Source organism: Serinus canaria, chromosome 3 (assembly GCF_022539315.1).
Source record: "Serinus canaria isolate serCan28SL12 chromosome 3, serCan2020, whole genome shotgun sequence".
Taxonomy (NCBI): domain Eukaryota; kingdom Metazoa; phylum Chordata; class Aves; order Passeriformes; family Fringillidae; genus Serinus; species Serinus canaria.
Genome location: NC_066316.1, coordinates 80,689,019 through 80,711,272, shown reverse-complemented (window position 1 = coordinate 80,711,272; position 22,254 = coordinate 80,689,019). Strand labels below are relative to the sequence as shown.

The following is a 22,254-nucleotide window of genomic DNA, read 5'->3' as shown; positions in this document are numbered from 1 at the left end:
CAACAATGGAGTAATTTTGTAACATTTTAGAATTAAAAGCAGAGAAAATGAAGCATTTTGTGATACTGTGGGCTTTTAAAAACTCTTAGTCTAAGCATTTAAAGATTGTCTAGGAGCACCAGCATACTTTCCAGTTGTGCTAGGTTCAACTGCATTATTTCTAGTGAGCATTTTTCCAGCTTTTTTACTTTATGCTTTTGGCTTTAAGGAACAGGGGCAATGGTAAATTTTATTCAGTTGAAGATAGATACATAAAATGCTGGTCAATGGTAAATCAGTATAAATCCTTTATTTTCCTTGTCAGTCCCTGACTGCAGTCCTTTTTCTGTTCTGCTGAGAGCTCTTGTCCTTCACTGTAATTGCTGGATGGAGCTCCCCTTTACTAACTGCTTTCTTATAGGTTCTTTTCTAAGTCTTGCAGCAAACTGTGGGCATTAAATCCCTCTCCCATTATTTACAAAGTCCTTCCCTAACTAAGGATCTAAACAACATGAATCAAAAATTTGTTGACTGGACAAAAGCTGTTGTTCAGGATTGTTTCCAGAATGGGAATAACAAAGGCTGAAAGTTACTGTGTCATGCCATAAGCGGCAGAACTAATGTAGCCCAGTTTCCTACACATTTAAGACCTTTTCCCTTTAACCTTGACTGCACCCTTCTATAATTACCCTCACTTCCTTCCAAATAGATGTCAGATATTCCTTGGACAGCAGAAATGCTAAAATAAGGTTTCCTACAGATGTGTACAATCTGTTCCTCCATCTCTCACTGCAAAAGTTCCATGTTTCCACTTCCAAATGCACTATGGCATGCCCCAAAAATGTCTCCATCTCCTACCCTTCTGGTTGGAGAAGAAGTAGCACGTGTTGGGGTGGGTGCCAAATGATGTGTGTGCTGACTGCCCATCTGTCAGGATGAAAAAAACATTGAGCTTATACTTCAGCTGCAACAGGGGAAGCTATTTGTGTCCATTTCCCGTCCCACTCCTTTCGCAATGGTTTCCATGAAACTTAAGGGAATTAATTTCTGGGCTTTTTCAGCAGTGGATCCAGCCTAGTTTTGCTTGGCAAGAGGGCTCATACTCACCAAATAAGGGCTGACAGACACATAGACAGACAGCACAACAAACAGTATGACAGCTGAGAATTCCTTAGAATGTCAAGCTAGAGTCAAAAGAAAGAGAACTTGTAAAAAAAAAAAAAAGAATAAAAATATATATATATGTAAAAATGCCCATCAACAGAGATGGATGTTGAAAGGACTTCTAGAAGTCAAATGAAAAAAGAAGTTTATAATAATAAGAGTTAATAATTATAAGAGTTTAGTATCTGTCAGTTTTGACAAAAGAACACACATTTTTCTCCCACTTGGTTGATCAAGGAGTAAATTGCAAAAATCAAAGGGAGGAAGCAAACCCCAAACAAGACAAACCAATTAAGCCCCTGGATAGTAGTAATCACAGAAGTAACAATCTCTACAGTAAACACAACTCACCTTCCTAAGTCCCTAAGCTAATGAAACCTTACAGAACTATGGATTTTTGGACTGATATTTTCCATGAAAGCCCACAGAGTAGAAGTTTTCAGTAGCTTTTCTTTCATTAAAATGGTTCAGTAGTACTGCCATAGATCTGCTGCAGTGCGGGGTAACAGGACATTCCATGGTGAGCTGTTTGTGATGCTGAATGAAAACATTAGTTCCAGACATTTGTTTTTTTTCTGTTCTTCTCAAGATTTAAGTGAGCAGAATATATCCAAAAGTGGCGTTTGTGCATTTGGGATCTACAATGTCATTTGGTAGCAGACATATGAGCTGAAACACCTCCCAAGTCCTATAAGCTTCTACCTCTACGACAGATGCTCCACTTGCACCCAGACAGTGCAGCACAGGCTGGGCTGGAAGGACCGGGGCTCAGCTGGCCTTGCACATGCAGCAGCTTCTTCAGTGGAAAAGGGAAGAAGGGCTATGCTCCCATCTCAGTGCTTCTACTGCTGTGTAGAGAGGGGAAGGAATAACCTCAGCTGAGTGGGAAGAGTGAGGAATTTTACAAAAAGGTAAAATGTACAGAAAATATGCATAATGAAAAAGTCATGGGGGCTTAGAGAAAGGAGAAAAAAGGCCAAACCAAAAAAAAGGGTGGGGGGAAGAGAGGGACAGAAGCAGCTAATTAATAGAGCCCATTTCTATGTAGAATCCAGTTTACCTTCCTAAGTCAAAGGCCTGCTTAAATGACTCACCAACAACCTGAACCCAGGACATGGTTCATGGTTCTGTAGGCTGAATTTCAGGCTAATGAGAGCACACCAGACGGTCTCTGCTCACAACTTTATTATCAAAATATGTTCAAGGTCTTTGACTTTATCTACATATACAACAGCTTCAGATCAGCTCTCCTTGAATTGGTGGGCATGATGCCAACAAGTCCCATGGCTTGGCTCGCCTGGAAGACAATGCTGTACTTGCTGATGATTCTTTCAGCCTGGTGTGAGTCTATGTAACCATGTCTGAAAAGAGTGCCTAGTGCTCCACAGGGAAGATTGTGGTCAAGGTCTTGGATTTTCAAGATGACTTTACCTTCTACCGTGAGGGCAAATACCAGACTTCAAATGGAACTCCCACAAGATCTGATACTCATGGATCTCACCTCACTGTGCTTGAATACAAGATTCTTCAGAAGATTAACACATCTTATCTTGGTATCCTGTTCAAAGGGGCTGACATACCACTTGTCTTGCTGAGGACAGAGTAAGAACCCCTATTTACTGTGTTTAAGTGTCTCATGAAGTTGGAGGCTGCAGGTATAAGAAACTGGCAGGAACAGGAGAGGCGAGGGATTGTGAGCAGAGGTTAGGAGCAAAACCAGGACCTCTCCCTGGAAAGTGGAAAGGTACAGCACCAGACAGTTTTTAGAAGTCGATGGAAATAATGCATTGGAATGAAGAAGCAGAGACAGAAATGAACAGAAGGCAAGAGGATGACAATAGAAAATCCCTACTCCAGGAAAAAAAAAAAAAAAGAAAAAGAGAGACAAGGAGGGAGAGAGAAACAATGAAGAAAGGTTTGTCACCACTTTATTTAGCTTCTGGGATTGCAAACAGAAACACAGTTTCTCCAGCTGTGAAATCCACCTGTGTGACGTGTGTCTCCATCCCCCTCTAGCGCCTCGGAGACGACAGTATTGCCATCACCTAGAGCGTGAGCTTAGCTGCTGGAAGCGTGCCAGATACAGCACCTACCCCTGCTGATGTCCCAGGCAGAGCTTTCATTCAGTGACACCTATCCTCTCCCATTGCTGACTTGTTCAAAATAGTGTATGGCAATATTTTTAAATGGTTAGAAGAAATCTACATTTGCAAAATCAAGAATGAAAAAGTAAATTCAAATTGCTTGTGAAGTCTTACTCCATCCTCCTTCTGAATATGATCATAAACTCTTTTCATGACCTGATTGCAAACTCCTGTGGTTTCCCCTCAGGACTCCCTGCCTTATTTGGGGCAAAGAATAGCCCATGTGTGCTGTGGGAATTTGTTATGACTGTGCAATGGAGGAAGCTGCTGTCGGCTGAGGCTCAGCTGCTTTTGTTGCAGCACCATCATTGCAGAACCCAAACTAAATGGATCTGCAGTGCCACAAACAATGCTCTTACAGTGAAATTGGTTGAATGACACATTATGGAGTGTGGGCGAGCCACATAAATTAAGTGGCATTATTCCAGAGTGGTATTGTCCCAGAAGAAGGCTGCTACTAACAGTGTTAACTGGAGTAAAAGGTTATAGTTTTTCACAGTGGCAAACACAACACCTGGTAAAGGGTAGGTTGCTGAAATCAGAAGGCTCTGACAAGTAGCAATCCAGGTCACACCAGGCTGTGTCTCATGCTTCCAGAATGATGTATAGTGCTGTAAGCAGTGAAAAATCAGTCTGTGCACACCTGAAGTGCAGGAAGTTTTCATCAACTCTAATCTAGGTGTTTTCATTCCTCCTTTGTAAAAAGAAGTGGTAATAATAATGTCTTCCTTTTTTGACACATCTTTGAAGATTTTAATCAGTGTTTGTAAAGAGCTAACAAAAACTGTACTTGAGAACATGAGGGAATCCCACCGAAAATTAATAAATTCAGTGTTCTACGCTAAACTGAGCAGCACATAGAAAAGTAATGGAGAAGCCTACACATTACAGAGACAGGATAAATAGAGAAGATACTGAAGATCAAGCTTTAGTAATCACCAAGGCAGTGATCTAGTATCAAAAGTAACATGACATTTCCAGGCGCATCCATCTTGCAAGAGAATCACTTTCACTCTCTCTAGAGCATGGAGAGGGACATGCTCTGAGGGAGATATGCCTCCCTTCTCTCAGACACCTCCCTTAGTTTTGGATGAAGCACACAATGAAGTGCTTTACTTCTGCCTATTGGTACAGCTAAGGAGCCTACCTGACCATTTGAGATTCATTGCCTAACTTTCACACAGTAAAAATGAGATTAATCCTACCTCTATGGCATATACAGAAGCGGTTTGTACCTGCAGTATTAACTTTAATGTCTTCTGATTAATGTCAGAAGCATGCTTGGATTTGCAGTCCTGACCATGACACAGTAGGTTTTGGACTTATGCTTTCAGCTAAACATGTATTTCTAATAATAAAAACCTGATATAGGCTTGGAAACAAAGATAACTCTATGATTTTATTCACTTGCCCATAAATGACTAAGGTGGCACACACAGGACATCACATTTATAAATCTATGTCCTATCTATACTATCTATATTAATATTTCTTTTTGTTTAGCTGGGGTTTTTGTTTTTCCTGTGGAATGCCTTTCTTAACTCTTTTGTAGAAACAAAGGCATTTCATTCTCAACCTAAAATTTCACTTTTGCTAGAAAGCACTTGCAAGTCATAATCTCAGACATAATTTTATTTGCAGACAGGGCACGGGTATATGAAATGTGCAGTTCTTCATATTAATAGAGGTACACAAGGAAATATATGCTCCTTTTCTATCACAGGTCTGCTGATAAAAGCAGTCTGGCTCAGGGGAAAAAATGGAGACAAGTTTCTACAATAAATGACTAAATATAGTCTAAAAAGCATCAATTTCTGTAATGATGAAAAAGGGTCTCATTGAAGACAGTGTTACTATTTGTGCAGAAATCCTCAATCTTTCCCAGCAGGCTAGGAGAGAGGAGGGTGAGTCAGTAGTTTGGTTTTGCTTGGGCTTGTTATCAGCTGTTGTCCTTATGAGATTGGGATTTTGAAAGTACAAGTTGTCATTCTTCCTGTGTTCTCTCTCTCTTTCTCTGCCTGGGGGGGTAGCAGAAATGTTGCAAGATGAAGCACTCCACATCTCACCTAAGATAAGAGCATCTTCATCAAAGGAAGACATGGCCACAGCTATCTGCAAGTAATCTCATGAGCCAAGAAGGCAAAGCTTCAAGTAGCGTGGGAATGGTCCCATTCCAGTCACAGCGGAAACAGTGCAACCCACGCACACTCATAACCATAGATTTTTACTAGGAGGGAAAAATGGAAATCTAGTGGGAAAAAAAAGGTCTTGTTTGTGCAGGTGGACAAACACAGTGAAGGGTCCAAAACTCTTTCCTTACCAGGATCTTATTGGCAATGGAAAGTAATCTGCCATGCACCTGTAACAGACAAATGTTTGCTTCCAAATATTCAAGTATCAGTTGGTGCCTTGGAACATAACTTGATGCAGCAGATGGCTGTGGCCACAGCAGCATGAGCAGGGGGTTGCACATTTGTTGAGGAGCAATGCAGCTCCTGGGAGCAAGACACAAAGTATGATGACAGACAAGGAAAGGATATTCTAACCAGGAGGAGCAGCACACCATCTCCACTGTGCAGCATTGTCTAGGAACTCAACACAATTGGGAGGGCCACCAAAGATGTAAGAGCATGTTGTCATTCCTGGTGACATAGTACACACTGGTGGTGTATCAGACTAATCTGCCACAAAACACCATATTGTCATATAGAAGCGACCACAGAGATGTTACACGTGGCTCCTGATCATGCTGCTGTGGCACCCTAGACTGGCAGATGTTGCTACTATACTTCTTCTGCAATCTTGAGTCCCCTCAGTCCTGCTACATAACCCTGTACAGTCCCTGCATCCCTATCCTACGTAGTTTTCACACTCCTCTGAGGCACTGAACATGTGAGCTCTGCACAGCCTTCTGAGGGTGTCTGGATAGGTGTGGACTCCCTCGCCCACACTCCAAGTTAGGCAAAAGCAAGCCAGTTCAGATCTGAAAGTCATGTATTTGCACAGATTTAACAACTTGGGTACAGCCCTGGGCCACTCCAGCTACACAGATTCCAGAAGTGGGTGGCATCCAGTTGGCTTGGAAAGTGAGTGAGGCAAATGTGTGTCTGTCTGCACCTGTCCTGGTCAATACATATGAGTCAACAGCATCATTATTAGGAAAATAAGATTAGGACAGGGACTAGGAAGGTCCACCTACAACATCCAATCTGGTCTCACTCATCGTGGATATCAACTGTGTGTGTGATTGCATCCCCAAACTTATCAAGCTCCACCTGAAGATAATCTAGGATGTGTTTGCATACCCTGTTCCTAATAGGACAGTACATAATGAGGCAGAGCCTCCTGATCCGATGGTTAGGAACTTTCTACTTCCAGAACTTTCTAATTCCAGTTCTAGATTACTAACATTTTATTATATGTATCTTCTTTCTACTACCAGTATCAATTCAGATTGCTTTTCTCACTCAAGGTGTTGAAGTTTGTAGACAACAGTGGTGTCGCCTATCCGTCTGCCTCTGGCAGCTCCACCTGCCATCCCTACTCTGATAGTTTGCAACTTCTGGTCCACATTGCACTCTCTTGTTTTTGACTGACGAGCTAACATTATGCTCAATTGACCTCCCCGATGAAGCTCTTTGATACAGAGGTGAATCTCAGATTTGCTTCCACCTGTTCTCTCCTTCACCTGGAGGTCATTTTGTTTCCTGTTCTATGTCAGTATCACATAAAGCTTCATTGCTACATCTGAGACTCCACCTCTAAGCTATCTCAACTATATCTCCCTCTCCTCTGTTGCAACTGTCTTCCCTAATTTTCTACTTTGCCATTCCATCATCTGCCTGATTTTTCATCTCCCTTTCCACTATTGTAATTTAATTTCTCAATTTTTTCTTCTCTATCAGTTAGTCTTTTTGTTTTAATTTTGCAACTGCATCCTTCTTCCTCTCTTACCCTTCAGGTAAATTTCCTAGATCCCAGCCTTAAAGAAAGCATGAAAATTCCCAGATCTCCTCCTACAAATTGCTACACAAACCACCCTTGCTGTTGTTTGTTTTGGGTAGGTAGAGAATTCCTTGCAAGAGTAATTTTTCCTTTGGTCTTGCCTGTAACAGTCTTTCACAAGATGCTGAATGTGTGCAGTCGTAGGCAGTAGCTTTGACAATACATATGAAACCACCAGCAGATCTTGTACCACCTCCTGGCACATTTGAAGGAAAACAACCCTAGGCATTCTTCTACTGCAATGTAAATCATTCCAGTATCTTCAGACCTGAGCAAAACCACTCCTGTTTTCTATCCCATCCTACTTCTTTGCTATCACCATTTCAGCATGCTAAAGAAAGCGTCCTAGGAAAGCATACTTCTTTCTTTCCACTAATCTCATTTCTGGGTGATGTGGGAAGCCTATCAGGAAGACAGGGAAAGATGTTAGATAACTTAAGTGTTCACACAGTTATATGCCTAGGAAATACACTTTGTTCTGCTGACCTCCAGAATATTTTGATTTCTCTAGCTAACTTGCTTCTACTGTGCTGCCTGAGATCCTTCTTTCAAAGGAAACTGTTTTCATTCATTAATCTGAGTTAGTTTGGACCAATGGTTTTGCATTTTGAAACATGTTTTAGTTTACTGAGGTATCTTCAAAAGAAAGCACTGGAAAGTAAAAATCTACAGTTTATTATATGGGCAGTTTAAGAAAAGCAAAACCAAACTGTTTGGTGCTTTCTATAAAAAGGAGATGATAAAGAACACAAATAGTTTTGGGTTTTTTTGAGGGGGGTAAGGGGGATGAGGTAGATGATTTTTCAATTTGTTTTTTATTATATCCACCTCAGAAAGTAGATAGAAGATACAAAGTCCTGCAAAGGGGGTTGAACTTTGTCTTCTTGGACACAGATTAAAAGAAATCAAAAGGTGGTTGTGCCCACTCTTGCAAACAACTGTAAATTCTAAGTAGAATCCAGGGAGACTGCTTATTTAGGTCCTTACATTCTCAAAATATGACAACATCTCGGAATATATTTATCCTCTTCTTGACCAGACTTTCACATCTGTTTGTACAACAATGAAAGGACCAAAGGTACAAAAAGAAATATTCAGGATTTTGGCTCAGCTCAGTAAGCAACTCTTGACATTTCTGATAAAACTGTAAAGAACAACATAAGGAAAACAGGCTGATAAAATATAAATAATGTTTCCTAGCTTCAGGCATATGGTAACCCACATTTGAATTATGCAGACTGGAAAGACCTTTCCTTTGTGGAGATCCAAATACTTGGTACTACTTATCTGTGGTTTTAAAAACATTAAACACAATAAGTGATCAGCTTGATGGTTAGGATTGTTCCTCCCTTTCCTACAAAGGCAAGTAAACCACCACTGCCCCAGACTGAATCCCAGCATTAACCCATGTCCTGTTAGGCTCTGTGCCAGTGAAAGCCCAGCAGCAGCATCAGGATGTGCAAACATAAATCAGTTCATGCCCAATCCACCCCAGAGCTCACTGCGCTGCAGACTCCAGGGGCAAAGGGCAACGTGCACACAGCTTGCATTGCATATTGCACTCCTGCACCCACCTGTTCCCAGCAGTCTGTCCTTTGGAGAGCTTGAGCAGCCCTACTGAACACAACTCCCTCTGAGAAACACACTTGTTTAGTGACTTAGTGACTAGAGAGACATCATTCTCTCAAAGACAAAAATTTTTGATTATTGAACAACTCACAATGCACCAGAAAAAATACAGCTTGTTTGATTTCACACAGGGTCCAAGCTCCATCTCCTAACACACTGCAGCTCCTCTCCCATGTACTTCATGGCTGTGCTGCATCTTTCTTGGGAGGTCTGTGATCTACACAGTTAGAAGGTAGAAACAGGGTAGGGTGATCTATAGATTGACTGCTAGACTGATCCATTGGGAGTACCAATACTGCTGTCAGATGCTAAAGCTGATAGCATGTTGAATTAGATTCAATCCTGCTTGGCAGCTTTCTGAAATCTGTAGCTATTATTTGTGAGGGAAAGAAATTGCTGTTGAAGATGACCCACCTTTATGCTGACAGCTATGGTGGCTGTGGGACTGTGATGTGCACAGGCATTGAGTATTTATATTTGGAAGGAATCTGATTTTCTGCAATCCAAGTTAATACAATTTGTTGCTTAAGTCATCTTGTGGCACCATTATTATTATTGGCATTTTTAACTATTGAAGATTCCTGTTTGAGATAGAGAGTTTCCCACAAGACTGCCTATGTCTGAACTGTGTGGATACATCACAACTACTAAAATTCAAAGACTAAGACTAAAAATATTGAATTTTAACTCAAGAAGATGTGTGGACTTCACAAATAGTAAGGTTATAGCTTGTGTAGTTACTATCAGTGTTCTCAGGCAATTCTGGAGCTGAACAGGAGGAAAAAAGGACTCCTTGCTTCCAGAGGCAATTGCCTGACACAAAAGAGACACACTATTAAGAGTTCTCTGAGCTGCTACCACACATTTTTCTGTGAATAATGGATTTTTGTCTCTTGACTGTCGCTGCCGCATTAAAACTGCATTGAGCTGAATTTCTCTGCACATCAAACTAATCAATAACAAATAAACAAAACATCTCTCTTGTGCTTCTCTTCCTTTCAGCTTATCAAATGGGAATGGCAAACTGCAGCTGCATAGTATATTTCTGGAATTGTTATTGGAATTTACTTGGCACTAGATTATTACATAAACATATGGAAAAAATATGCTTTGGGTCTTTCCAGTTAAGCATGTGTGAAAATATCTGTGGTACAGTTCCTACCAACAGCACTTGATGAGTTTGAGGGAACAAGAATACATCTTTTAGGGGATGCTCTTGCAAGGGATTTAAACCCACATCTCTGGGAAATGCTGAGCATAGATTTCCTTATCTCCTACAGAGTCACTAGTAGTGCAATTAACTTCCCATACATCAATCACCGAGTAAGTTATCAAGCAGACAAGTCTTGCCCTGTGATTTCTGCCACCTACCCTCTCACCAGTGACATTCATTGCAACTCTAAAATCAGCAGCCAGATAGATTTAGAGACCTAAAAGTTGCTAGCAGTATAAATTCCCTATCTTTTTACTTGCAGCCATCTGTCTGTCAGCCTGGGTGTCTAAGCCTTGTCAGTTCAATCCTTTTGTACCTATGCTATGAAAAAGGTCCCTATTTATAGCCAAACCCAGACAAAAGCACAGCCCTTACAACTGAGGATCTCGAAAAATAATAAGCTTTCTTGTCTTCCACCAATTCTTACTGAATTAGACTGGCCTAGGGGTTTCTTCCAGCAGAAGATTCAGCCTGATCAGAAGCAGAGATTAGAAGTAGATACACAACAGTGCTGATGTTTAATTTTTAAGGAATTCCCAGTGGAATGAGTTTGCCTTGTTGTTTTTTTCTGTTTGTTTTTTTTTTTTTCCTTATTTCACAAAAGGATTGCACAAAAATGAAATCTGAAGTAGTTTTGATGAAAGCAGTGAGCCCTGCTGGTAAGTCATTTAATAATTAGCTAAACAAAGCTCTTGACAGTTCACAGTAGGAAATCTGATTCAAAAAGGGTGGAGAGAACAATCTGATAGATCTGTATTTCAACATATGTATTTCATCAAGTAAACCTTTACTGTTTCCTGCCACCTAATGGTATACATTAAAAATTACAAACCAGTAAGACAATTCTCAATTTATGCTATTTCTAATAGATGTTGATATATTTAAAATAGAGGAAAATGAAAGTTAGGAATAAAAATGTGAATTCTTATTTCTGGCTTTCAGTGAGATCCAGGCTGCCTAAATTAGTCTAAATCCTGTGTTTTAGTGAAGCTGTATTTCTACTTTAAATGCCTGTGCTGCCTAAGGGTGTCACTGGAAACCTGTTTAAAGATATCCTGTTTATCTAAATTAAACTTAGGCAGAAGCTTATCATATATGTATTTGAAAAAATCTTTTATACTAAAGTCAAATCTTTTATATAAAAGAAAAGTTTAATGCACAACATTGCCATAACTGACTTGTCTTTTTTGAATGGGGCATAGAAATGCTGAACCCATCCTAGATTTCCCAGACCTATACAAATTGCATGAGTGTTAAGCATTCCTTCTCTTGGTGGTGACCCGCAGAATTTTCAGGTATTCTGTGGTGATGAAAGTCTTTAGTCATAAGAGAATATAGAAAGATACACTTTATAATAAAATTTAAAAAATGAACCTAGATATTTTTTGCTGGGATGAAGAAAATTAATTGGGTAAAGGAAAAGAGAAGTAATAATAAATGCCACAACCAGCTACTTTATTTAAAGACAGCTGCAAGTAGGTGACTGCAGTAGTGCAGAAAGCAGTGCCACACTGAAAGCATCATTAGAATCTGAATGTGAACCAATACCTGAAACCTAGTCTAGAAAAAAAACACCTGGAACATTCTGTAACTGCACAGATGGGCAAACTAAAAGGAAGAGCTATGTAGAAGGAAAAAAAATCCCTTCCAGTTTGGAATAAATTTAGGCAAACTGACAGCTGAGTATGGGATTTGGCTCTTTTAAAATTAGCAGCACAGGTATCCCTAAAGTATGATCTAATTTTGGGTAGCTTTGATTATTCACACTCTGAATACAGTTCTCTTCAATCTTATGCTTGACAGCAATGAAACATGGGTCTGGATACTGCACTGACTGATGCAATACTGCTTCTCTAGCTGGTGATATGAATTCAAAAAAATGGCCAGCTGACGAACAGAAATTGATGTCTCCACATGTAAAATCTGGCATATTTTACAATTATATGGCTGCAGCAGGACTTGTTCATTGGCTGGTAGAGTACACATTTGTATGTTTAATTTCAGAAATTACTATTGACATTCTGGGGAGGCATTTATTACTTTTGTAACTGATCACAGCTCCCACTCTGATCAGCAGCTGAAGGCCAGCCTGTGGCAAGGTGAACATTGCCTCAAACACTTATTTAAACTTCTTGAATGTGTTGCTTGGTACATGGTTATCTCTAGAGCAGCACCAGCCAGCAGCAGACAGAAAACAGTGGAAACCTGCTGGGAACTCATGGGATCTAAATGTGACTTCTTCAAATCACATGAACATTACTTAAAGCCATCTCTGTATATTTGTTTTTTGAACACTGCTTATAATGTCAGATATGTGTGTATATACATATATATATATGTGTGTGTGTGTGTGTGTGTGTGTATATATATACACACACACATATATACATATATATATATACACACACACACATATACATATATACATACACACAAATACATCCAATATAGCTGAAGAATCCACCACTCCACATTTTTCTGAATCTGATTAAGATTTTTGGCATACTTTCTTGATCAGCTAAATAGCAATTCTCACTTTATTATTGAACAACAACAGGTATTTTAGAACTGCAATGTATTAAGATTATTTCAGCATGACTTTACTGAGCAGTTTTGCTATCAAGATAATAATTTTTGTTTGAGCTACAGTACATCTGCTACAAAGAAATCTAGTTATGATTTGAAGAGTGGAAGTGATGAGAATCCAGCATGTTCTCAGGTAAATTGTTCCTACATTTAACTATCCCCAGGATAAAAATGTGATCCCCATTCCTTAAGCAAATTGGATTTAATTATGATTTTTTTGGCATTAGAATTGTGAACTGTCAAGTATAAGAAATCATTTCCCTGTATAGGTATTTCTAGATTAAGTTAGTAGAAAATAGAGTTAAATATGCTCTGCGGTTTCAAGACAATTAAAACTGATTGAATTAAACAGAGTGGGATTTTCATCCTGTAATTATGAAACACTGAAATATCATATAAAGAAAGCTGAATAACGTCTCTGTGGATAGACACTGAAGTTTCCAGCCTTGATTCACTTAATGTTATGAATTACTCATGTAATTTAAAATAGGACTGTCTTCAATTTAAAGAGTGCAGTATTTAAAAATCTAAAAAGCAATTGGTGATGAAACCCACAGTTACTATTCCAGACTGAGTGGGAAGTAGTGTCTTACCACAGAGGTGGGTCATATGGCAGAATAACTAGATGATTTCTGACCTTACATGAAAATGAGTGCAAAACTATGCCATTAAAGCCGCTTTTCCTTTTTTTTTTTTTTTTTTCTTTCTGCTCTGTGTCAGGCTACAACTTGTCTGGTTCCAGAGAGATTGCCCTGACCTGCTTTTTATAAAGTGTAAAATAATAATTTCTCTGCTAAACTGCAAAAGGGTTTCTGGCATTTATGTTACCTAAGATGAAACCATTTATCTCTAAGTCCTGTTGATCAAAGCCATTACTGCCCTGGTCTTGTTCGGTTTGTCTTACTCATTCTTAGGGGTAAGACAACCCTTTCTGTTCCCACATTTAATCTGTACAGGACTGACAATAAAACCAGTCAGGCCAACTTCTCTTTTTCACGTATCCAAGAAGAAATGACTGTCCCTAATCAACAAAACCCCCCCTTTGTCTGAGGGAAGAGGCGTGGGAGAAAACAGCTCCAAAGTATCAGTACAGAAAAAGGACAAAGCAGACAATAATTAGGGTAGAAGGAAGACAGAAGACAGCAAACAAAGCATGAAAACAGCTCTAATGCCAAGACCTAGGATTAGCGTGACAAGAGTGCTTACTAGCAGCTCCTATAAGAGTGGGTGAAACAGCTAATCAGCTGTTGGGGTGGAAACATGCAACAAAATTCCTTCCATGAACCACAGAGCAGGGAGGAAAATTTACAGCAACACTCTAACATTTCAGACAGAGGTGACAAGAAAACAACTATGCTCGAAGGAATGCAACAGAAATCGCCTGGATGCTTCATCATCTACAGAAATGTAATTTAAAGTAACACCTACTAGGAAATGTGACAAGTTTAAGGTTCAGTTGCAAGCTATGTAAAAATTTTGAGAGATTTTGGAATAGAATAGTAGAGCCATATGTTTATGTCCAAATCCAGTATTGCAGTTTGCTCACGGATCCATGTCAATCAGAGGCAACAACACGGACTTCAAAGGAGTTACATCTGATTGATGCTGGCGTAAACATGGCCATAATCTGGTCTGGGTCAGTAGGGTCTGCAACCATCATCATACCCTCATTAATTGCTTAAATAACAAATAATACTAATCCCTGCCAGAGTTTTTTAATGGTTGTCAAGAATACTAAGGATTTGCAAAATGACTAATACAACAGATGGGAATGCAGTTGATTTCAGCTCTTAATGTCTGCTGTACATTTAACAGAAGAGGCCCTAAGTGACTGAACAACTTCCAAAAGAGAAGAATGTCTTCAAAATGTAATTGAAGTTGCTGGAATATCATAACATATACCAGCAACAAATGGATGTAATTATTACCCCATCAGTGCTGGAAAGACATAAATGCTGGGACTAAACTCCACTGAAATATTGTTCAGCCAATGTGCATTTGGATAAAACTCTTTGATTGCCCTTTTTTATTTTTTTTTTTTTAATTACCAGTGCAAATACCCAAGGCCATGTGGACAAAGCATCTTTTGTACTCAAAGGGCTACAACCATTTAGGTGTTAGTATATCTTCAATATCTTCAGATATTTTCTCTTTCACCTAGGTCTGACTAGCAGGTGAACGTCTTACTGAAAATATTTCTTATTTCTACCCTTCTATCATAAATGCTATAATTTCCTCTGTAAGATACTGGGCCACATGACCATTCTTTTCCTTTTCAAGTTCCATGTATCACCAGGTGATAGGAGACAAGAGTCACAGCATGGCATATACTAACTGCAGACAAGCAGAATACATCTTACATTTCATAGTATGAGTTTAGCAATTCACAGTAACTGACACAGCAGTAATAGATGACACAGCCTCATATGTAAAGTAATTCCTTTCTTTACTATGGCTCTCCATTTTTCAGTTTTGCTGATTTTACCTCAATTATGCGAAATATAGCTAAATTCCTCCTACTCAGATACGTTGCTTTCTGAAATACAAACATTTGAATAGTAAGCTTGGATATTTTTAATATCTTCCACTATTAGCAATACATATTACATGATTATATATCACTTGATGGTTATGATGTTTTCCAGGTACTAAACTTTTTCAAACATCTATGCGTTGCCTTCAGCTGAAGTTGGAAGCAACCTCAACACTTGACATTTATACTCCTTGTTCATTGCAAAGATGGCTTTTCTATTGTTTTTTAAAATTCTTACCCCCTGTAGAAACTTAGTGCCTTGTTTCCCTGGAATATAGTGGGATATGTTCAAACTTTTTTGATTCCATGATCAATCACTCAAAATTTGAGTGCTTTTTCAGGATAAAGAGCATGTTAAAGAGCAAGTGGATGATACTCCCCAGTTAGCAGGAGGATTAAGCCTTTTATTTTGCACAAATCTTAATGATTAAGAAATTCTAAATCAACATGAATTTTTTTTTTTTTTGACAAAACACATAATGAAACAATAGTCTTCAGTGAAATGGAACTGTGGTCATTATAGGGATATTCAGTAATGGCTTGGAACTCAGATAGAAAAAAAAATCTAATCATAACAGTTATGTATATATTATGTTAGACATGAAATCTAACATTCCAGTATTTAAACCAGGCCCTGTTCACACAGGGTTACATATGAGCCCTCTCATTTGAAAGAGGTGATGCCATTTGCATATAATTCTAATTTCTAGCCTTTTTCTTTGAGGCACAGTATTGAGTTAGAGTTCTTGGAGCAAAGTAAAAATGCTAGCCAGTATGGTTGGTCTTACAGATAACATCAAAACAAACAGCGAAGAACAACTCAAAGCTTGTCACATGCATTGGAGGCTGCATGAAACGGCTTGATGAAGAGGCATGCACAAGGACAAGATGTGAAATATTGACAAAAGGGAAAGTCAAAAAAGATTGATCTGGAGACAACTGAAAGGCAGCACGGATGGGTGTACAGAGGAAGAAATAGAGGCTGCAAAAGTAGACCAAGTAGACCAAGGAGATTCACCTGGATGATGGAAGGAATGCGAGGTCGTCACACTTTGATGAGGAGAACATTAGAAAGAATGTTTGTATAAAATGCGACAAAGAAAAAATGTGCATACGAAAGATCATAATTTTAATAAAATAATGTAACAAAAGTCTGAGGAAGAGTGTTTGGAAGAAAAGACCTTGGAAAAAATTAATTTGAAATAAGACAGACTGAGAGCCAGGTTGGATGTCCATCTGAAAGACAGAGTGGAACAGGTAATATCTGCAGGTCAATGAATTCTTTTTACCTTTCTGGGGCAGCTGCTGGGGTAGAATTTGAGGATTTCAGATATTTGTGAAGGGAGCCTAGAAGAAAGATGGAGAGTTTTACAAGGACATGTAGTGACAGGACAAGTGGGAATGGATTCAAACTGGAAGAGTATAGGTTTAGAATGGATATCATGTAAATAATTCTCTACTGCAAGAATGGTGAAGCATTGGAACAGGTGGCCCAGAGAAGCTGTGGATGCCCCATCCCTGGAAGTGCTTAAGGCCAGGTTGATCAGGCTCTGAGCAACCTTGCTTAGTGAATGGTGTCCCTGGCTCTGGCAAGTCTGCTGGAACCAGATCATCTCGAAGGTCCCTTCCGACCCAAACCAGTCTACGATCAATTCTGGGGTGGTAATGTTGCAGTGAGTTATTCTAATATTCAAATAAGAATAGCAAAATTATGTATTAGACATAGTTATGCTAAAAATTGTAACCTAAGTAAGTTCTTAGCACGATATATGAGAACAAGACCAGTGTTGCTAGAAATCAGTAGAGCATGATTATCTAAAGAATGTGCAGTAGAAGAAGAAATTGTCATCTACATGATGCATGTCCCTAAGGAATGTTCTGTTAGAGATACAATGTAACCATTAGTCAAGGACCAGCTTAGAGATGTCAGGTAGAATAAATAAAGCAAAGAGATCAAAAGATGAAGTAATCGCATAAACAAGAAGTATAAAAATCTTGTAAGTTTGTTGGGAAGCTGGGACTCTGATTTTGGGACGTTAGTCCTCAGAGACCCCAGGGCCCTCAATAAAGCACCGCATAAAACAACTTTGTTGTTTTGTGTTTTACTCTCTTTGGATACGGGCAGCAGTAACACTCTTGCAGTGGTAGAAAAGAGAAGAGTTTAAGGGGAGAGGTGAAGCCTTTGGTTTCAGCTGCGATTGTGACAGCACCGAGGGGAGGCCTCCCGTGGCCGTGCCTATGCCTGCGGCCTTGGCTGTGCCTGTGCCTATGTCTGCGGTTGTGGCGGTGGCTTGTGGCCCTCCCTGTTGTGAGGGCGCACGGCAGCACAGCGCTCCCGCGTGCCCGTGCCCGTGCCCGTGCCCGCGCCCGTGCCCGCGCCCGCGCCCGCGCCCGTGCCCGTGCCCGTGCTCGCGCCCTCGACTCCTCCCCCAGGCCGCGCCCCCCGCGCGCACGCAGCAGACCAACCTCCCTCCCTCCCACTCCTCCACCCACCGGGGAGCAGCCGCTGATTGGTCCGTGCCTCGGCGACTCTAGCCAATAGGAGGCCGGGTCTGGACCCCGCCTCTTTAGAACGCGCTGCCGGCGGAGGGCCCGGCATCGCGGCGATGGCGGTGGCGGCGGGGCGGGCGCTGCGCGCGGCGCTCCCGGCCGGGCTCCGGGGCCGCCTGGCCCCGCTGCCGGGCGCGCCCCGCCGGACCGCCGCGCACTTCTCTTTCCAGCCGGACCCGGCGCCCAGCGAGTACGGTGAGAGCGCGGCTGCCCGGGGTCCACCCCACAGGCCGGCCTCAACCTCGCTCTGCCGCCGGGTCCGTCCTGTTGCCCCCGCCTTCTTGGCGGAGGCTGCCAGTAACCCCGTCCGGGATGGGAGGGAGGGAGGCAGGCAGGCAGAACCCGCCCAGGGCCCGGTGGGGCGCTGCGAGTCGGACCCCGGGCGGCGGAGGCATCCGCACGGCCGCGTGACCCCGCTGTGTCCTCGGCACTTCCAGCCGCGGGCGCTCCGCAGAAATCCTGGGCTGTGGGTGGGAAGGGCCCTGCAGGCCGCTGGCGGGGCCGGCAGGCCCCCTCGACAGTGGCGTGGCGAAATGCTTTGGGCTGTCAGAGCCAGAGCTGATGGGCCCATCGGTAGATGGGCCCATCGTGTGCTCGGACCTGCAAGGCCATCCTCGGCCCCTGTCCTGTACCAAAAGCTTCTAGTAACTTATGACTTGATATCTATCCTGGTTTTTGTATTGCGTGCTTAGGTCATAAATGTGATAATACACCTGTGATGAATAAAGACTGCTGTCCCCTGAAAGGTTCGAGGTCATCCTCGTGGTCACATGGTTGAGAGTAAACACAGATAACTTGGAAATGAGCAGCGCGTGGCGTTTTGACTTTTTTTTTTCTGAGATACATCCCTGCAAATGGCTAGTGCTGAGTTCTCCTGGAAGAAGCCTGCCAGCCGCAGAACAGCTGTTTCTATCACGTGAACCTCCCTATGCTCTAGAAAACTTGTTACTTGGTTGGATACCTTGGTTTTGCGTCTTGATCATGACCAACAGAAACAGTTACCATTAGTGACAAAGATGTACAGGTGACCAAGGTGCCACGTGGTGAAGCGTGTGTATGGCAGGTCCCTGCTTGAGATCATGCAAAGAAACTGGAGTGGCATGCCAGTTATTGCCATTAATTAGTAGAAATCTAATTCCCTGTGAGTCAAAATATACTTTAAAGTTCTGTGAAAAGCAGTGAAAGTGAAATAAAATTGTGGCAATACTGATCCTGATATTGTTAAGCTATTGCTTTTCCAACTTCACAGTTCAAATCTAAAAGGCACAATTAGTTCCCCCTTTCCTCTGTGGGGCTTATACAAAGGCCTGTGTTATAAGCATGAAAATCAGGTTAGAGCTATCATGGTGAGGAGTCTCTGACAGTAGCTTAAGTAATAGCCATTTATTTATTTCAAATTCTGGAAGGATGGTATCTTGTAGAAAAGATAACCTAAGTACTAATGTGGACAATTAGGGAAAGAGAGAAACTGCTGCCATTCCTGAGCTTTTCTTCTCCTGAATTTGTAAATTTTGTTCATTAGGGCTTTTGTACAACTTGAACAGTTCCCATAACATTTTATTTTCCTCATTTTCCTCTCCTTAAAGGGCCACACAAAGTATAACAAGTGAAGTTACCAAGCACAGGAATGTGTAGGAGTGCAGCTATTCAGCTACTCAGGTGTGGCGTGATACGAGTCTTTAACAAAAAATACTAATGTTAATTAAATATTTAGAAGAAAGGGAAGCTGTATGTTTGTTGAGAGGTACTATAACTTACTGGGAAAAGAATGTAGTTCACCTTTCTGAATTCTAACACCTGCTAGTTTGTGTGGAATCTTCATCTAATCTCATTTATTTATTTAGTTTTACAGACTCTGTGTGTTGGTAGGTAGCATTCTCCTGGACTGTGACTTCTAGTCATGATTTCAGAGGTTTTGCCAGTTAAAGAGCTACCAAATATCAGCCAAGCAATTTCTTACTTACTTATTTTCTTTTAAGAATTATCTTATTTGCTTGGAGAATCTGAAATGGTCACAGTAGTAAGGACTGGGCTACTGTTTTGGTCCATTTTGGCTTTCAGGTCTCCTTGTTTTTCCCAAAAGTGCTGGAATGAGGAAGGGCATTCTGGTAGCCTTGGTTTGAATTAAACAGCTTGTTTTACTTCAGCACCAAGTTTTTTTCTTTGAAGTATGGATTTGAAGCTTCAGACACTTACTAACTGCAGTGCAGAGAGCAGGCCAGTGGTCTAGAAAATGTCTGGTTATAATAGATGTCTGTAAATGGGAAAGGCTGGAGCTTAAAAAAATGTGATGAAAGAATGATAAAGTAAGCTTCAGTGAATTTTAGGGACAGGGGAGAGAGCTCAGTCCTCAAAACAATGATATGTTGGTTTCTTCCTTTGAAAAGGAAGGCATTCTTCCCAGTGCTTGACTGAGCTTTGCAAAGCTGCATCTGCTCTAGGCAAGAGCATAGTTTTTTGAAAAAAAAAAAAAAAATGGGAATTGGAATTGTAGTCCTTGGGAAGGCCAAGTATAAAATGCTCAATCCCATCTATCCCATAATTTAAGTTTATTCAACAAATGAATCTTGGGTGTTCCTAACAGGGATCTTGTTTTTCATGGTAAAGTTTTTAGGCGTGTTTGCACCACTGTTTTCTAATGTACTTCGTGTTTTGAACCAAATTAAATTGTGGAATGATCACTTTCACACAGGGCAAACTCAGAAGATGAATCTCTTCCAATCCATAACAAGTGCCTTGGACAATACTTTAGCCAAAGATCCAACTGCAGGTACCTTATACTTCTTAGTGTATTTTGCTTTATATAAATTGTGTTTTGGTTTGCCTATCTATGTACAATATTTAAGGTATTTTTCATGGCCTGTGAAGTTTTTGAATAAGTTATTACTACACTTTGATCTCAAATCTTAAAAATGTGTTGCATTAACAGATTACTAATGGATTATATGGTCTAAAATGCAGTTGTATCTTCTGTATTAGCTCTGTGTATTTCACTTGAAAGTGAGGACAGAAGATACATTATTTGATATGTTTAAAGTATTACTGATGAGAACTGTCCTTGAGGGCAGCTTGAGTCCCACTAGTAAGAGTCTTAAAAATGTAAACATTATTTTGCATTTCTTAAACTCTCTGTTCCCTAAAACTGATATTTTTTAAGAGACCATATATTCCTGGCTCTGTACATTCTGCTTTCTTCCCTACCCTCCAAAATTAATTTATAGCTTTACAGTTTTCTGTTCACTGTTGTGCATAAGCAGTGTAAGATTTGCTAGGCTTTTGTGGTCTGGATAACCCATGACTTGGAAGATGTTACTTCATTATAGTGGGATTTAAAAGCTTTATCGTAAACTATTACACAAAACTATTTAGTCCACTTTTAATTCTTGAATATAGCAGGAGGCCTTTTGCTTCTGTTGTCCTAACAAAGGCTAGATGATGGCCAGATATCTGAGAGGCATGAACACAGCTGCTAAGACTGCATCATCTTGTGTAATTTTGGGTTTTCTTTTGAGTTTATTATTAGCCTTTTTTGTCACTGCTTTATTCACTGCTCAGCCTAAAGTTTGACTAATGTCTGATCTGTTGGGACAAATTCCGTGTTGTGTGTCCAGTACTATGCCTGTGTATGTTCCCTCTCAATCTCAGCTGTTTTATATGCACCTCATTTCGATTAAACTTAGACAACTGAGGCTAAATTAGGGCCAAGAATAGATTTTATTGCCATTTCTGTAGAATTAGCCATATAAAAGCAAGTAGAATGTTAGTCCATCAGGAGCTTAGACTCATATATAATCTTGAGCCTTTAGGGAACCAGTTGCTCTAAGGCTCCAGTCTTGCTCCTCAGCTTTGCAGGGCTTAGTCTTTGTAAAGCCCTTTGCAAGACCATGTTGGAGTTCTACAGTCCAGATGTGAGTTCTCAGAATCACTGCGCTTACTGAATTAATTAGGACTTTTCACAGAGGAAAACATGTCCTTCATATGTTTTCAGTTGTATAGGAATTGAGCAATTGTTGTTTAAGTGTGGAAATCCTCATACTTGTGTTAATGAGAATTAGAATGTGTCCAGGAAAATACATTTCAGTGGCTGAACTGAATGAGTAAATCCATTCAAGTTTGTGGATACCAGCATTAAATATGAATATTTTTTGTAGATGCCAGCTGGCTCAAAAGTAAGGAGCCATATGGTGACAGAAAGGACTTGCAATGATTTTAAGTACATGAAACCCCACCCAAATTATTGTTAAAATTAGAGAAGTGATTTAAGGACATAGCTCAATCATACACTCCATGAATGCATTCACTTTACATCTTTGTAGAATTTAGTTTTCTTTAAGTGGTGTCACTGATGTGATTAGCACAAGTATGCTAATCCCCTTTTAGTGATTCCAATCAGAATTTTATTTTATTTAATTAAGAATAGTATTTGTTAGGCAAGAAGGTTAACTTACTAT

General features: G+C 40.4%; 1 protein-coding gene across 2 annotated transcripts in view; it reads left to right on the top strand.

Moving 5' to 3' along the window:
* The first annotated feature begins 17,843 nt into the window (after positions 1-17,843).
* BCKDHB (branched chain keto acid dehydrogenase E1 subunit beta) overlaps positions 17,844-22,254 on the top strand; it is a 408,476-nt gene continuing 404,065 nt past the window's right edge. For both annotated transcript variants that reach the window (XM_050971937.1, XM_030236301.2), the window contains exons 1-2: positions 17,844-17,998; positions 20,496-20,573. In XM_050971937.1, coding sequence (XP_050827894.1) covers positions 17,860-17,998; positions 20,496-20,573 — 217 coding nt within the window. In that variant the 5' untranslated portion in view covers positions 17,844-17,859. The remainder of the gene's footprint in view (positions 17,999-20,495; positions 20,574-22,254) is intronic.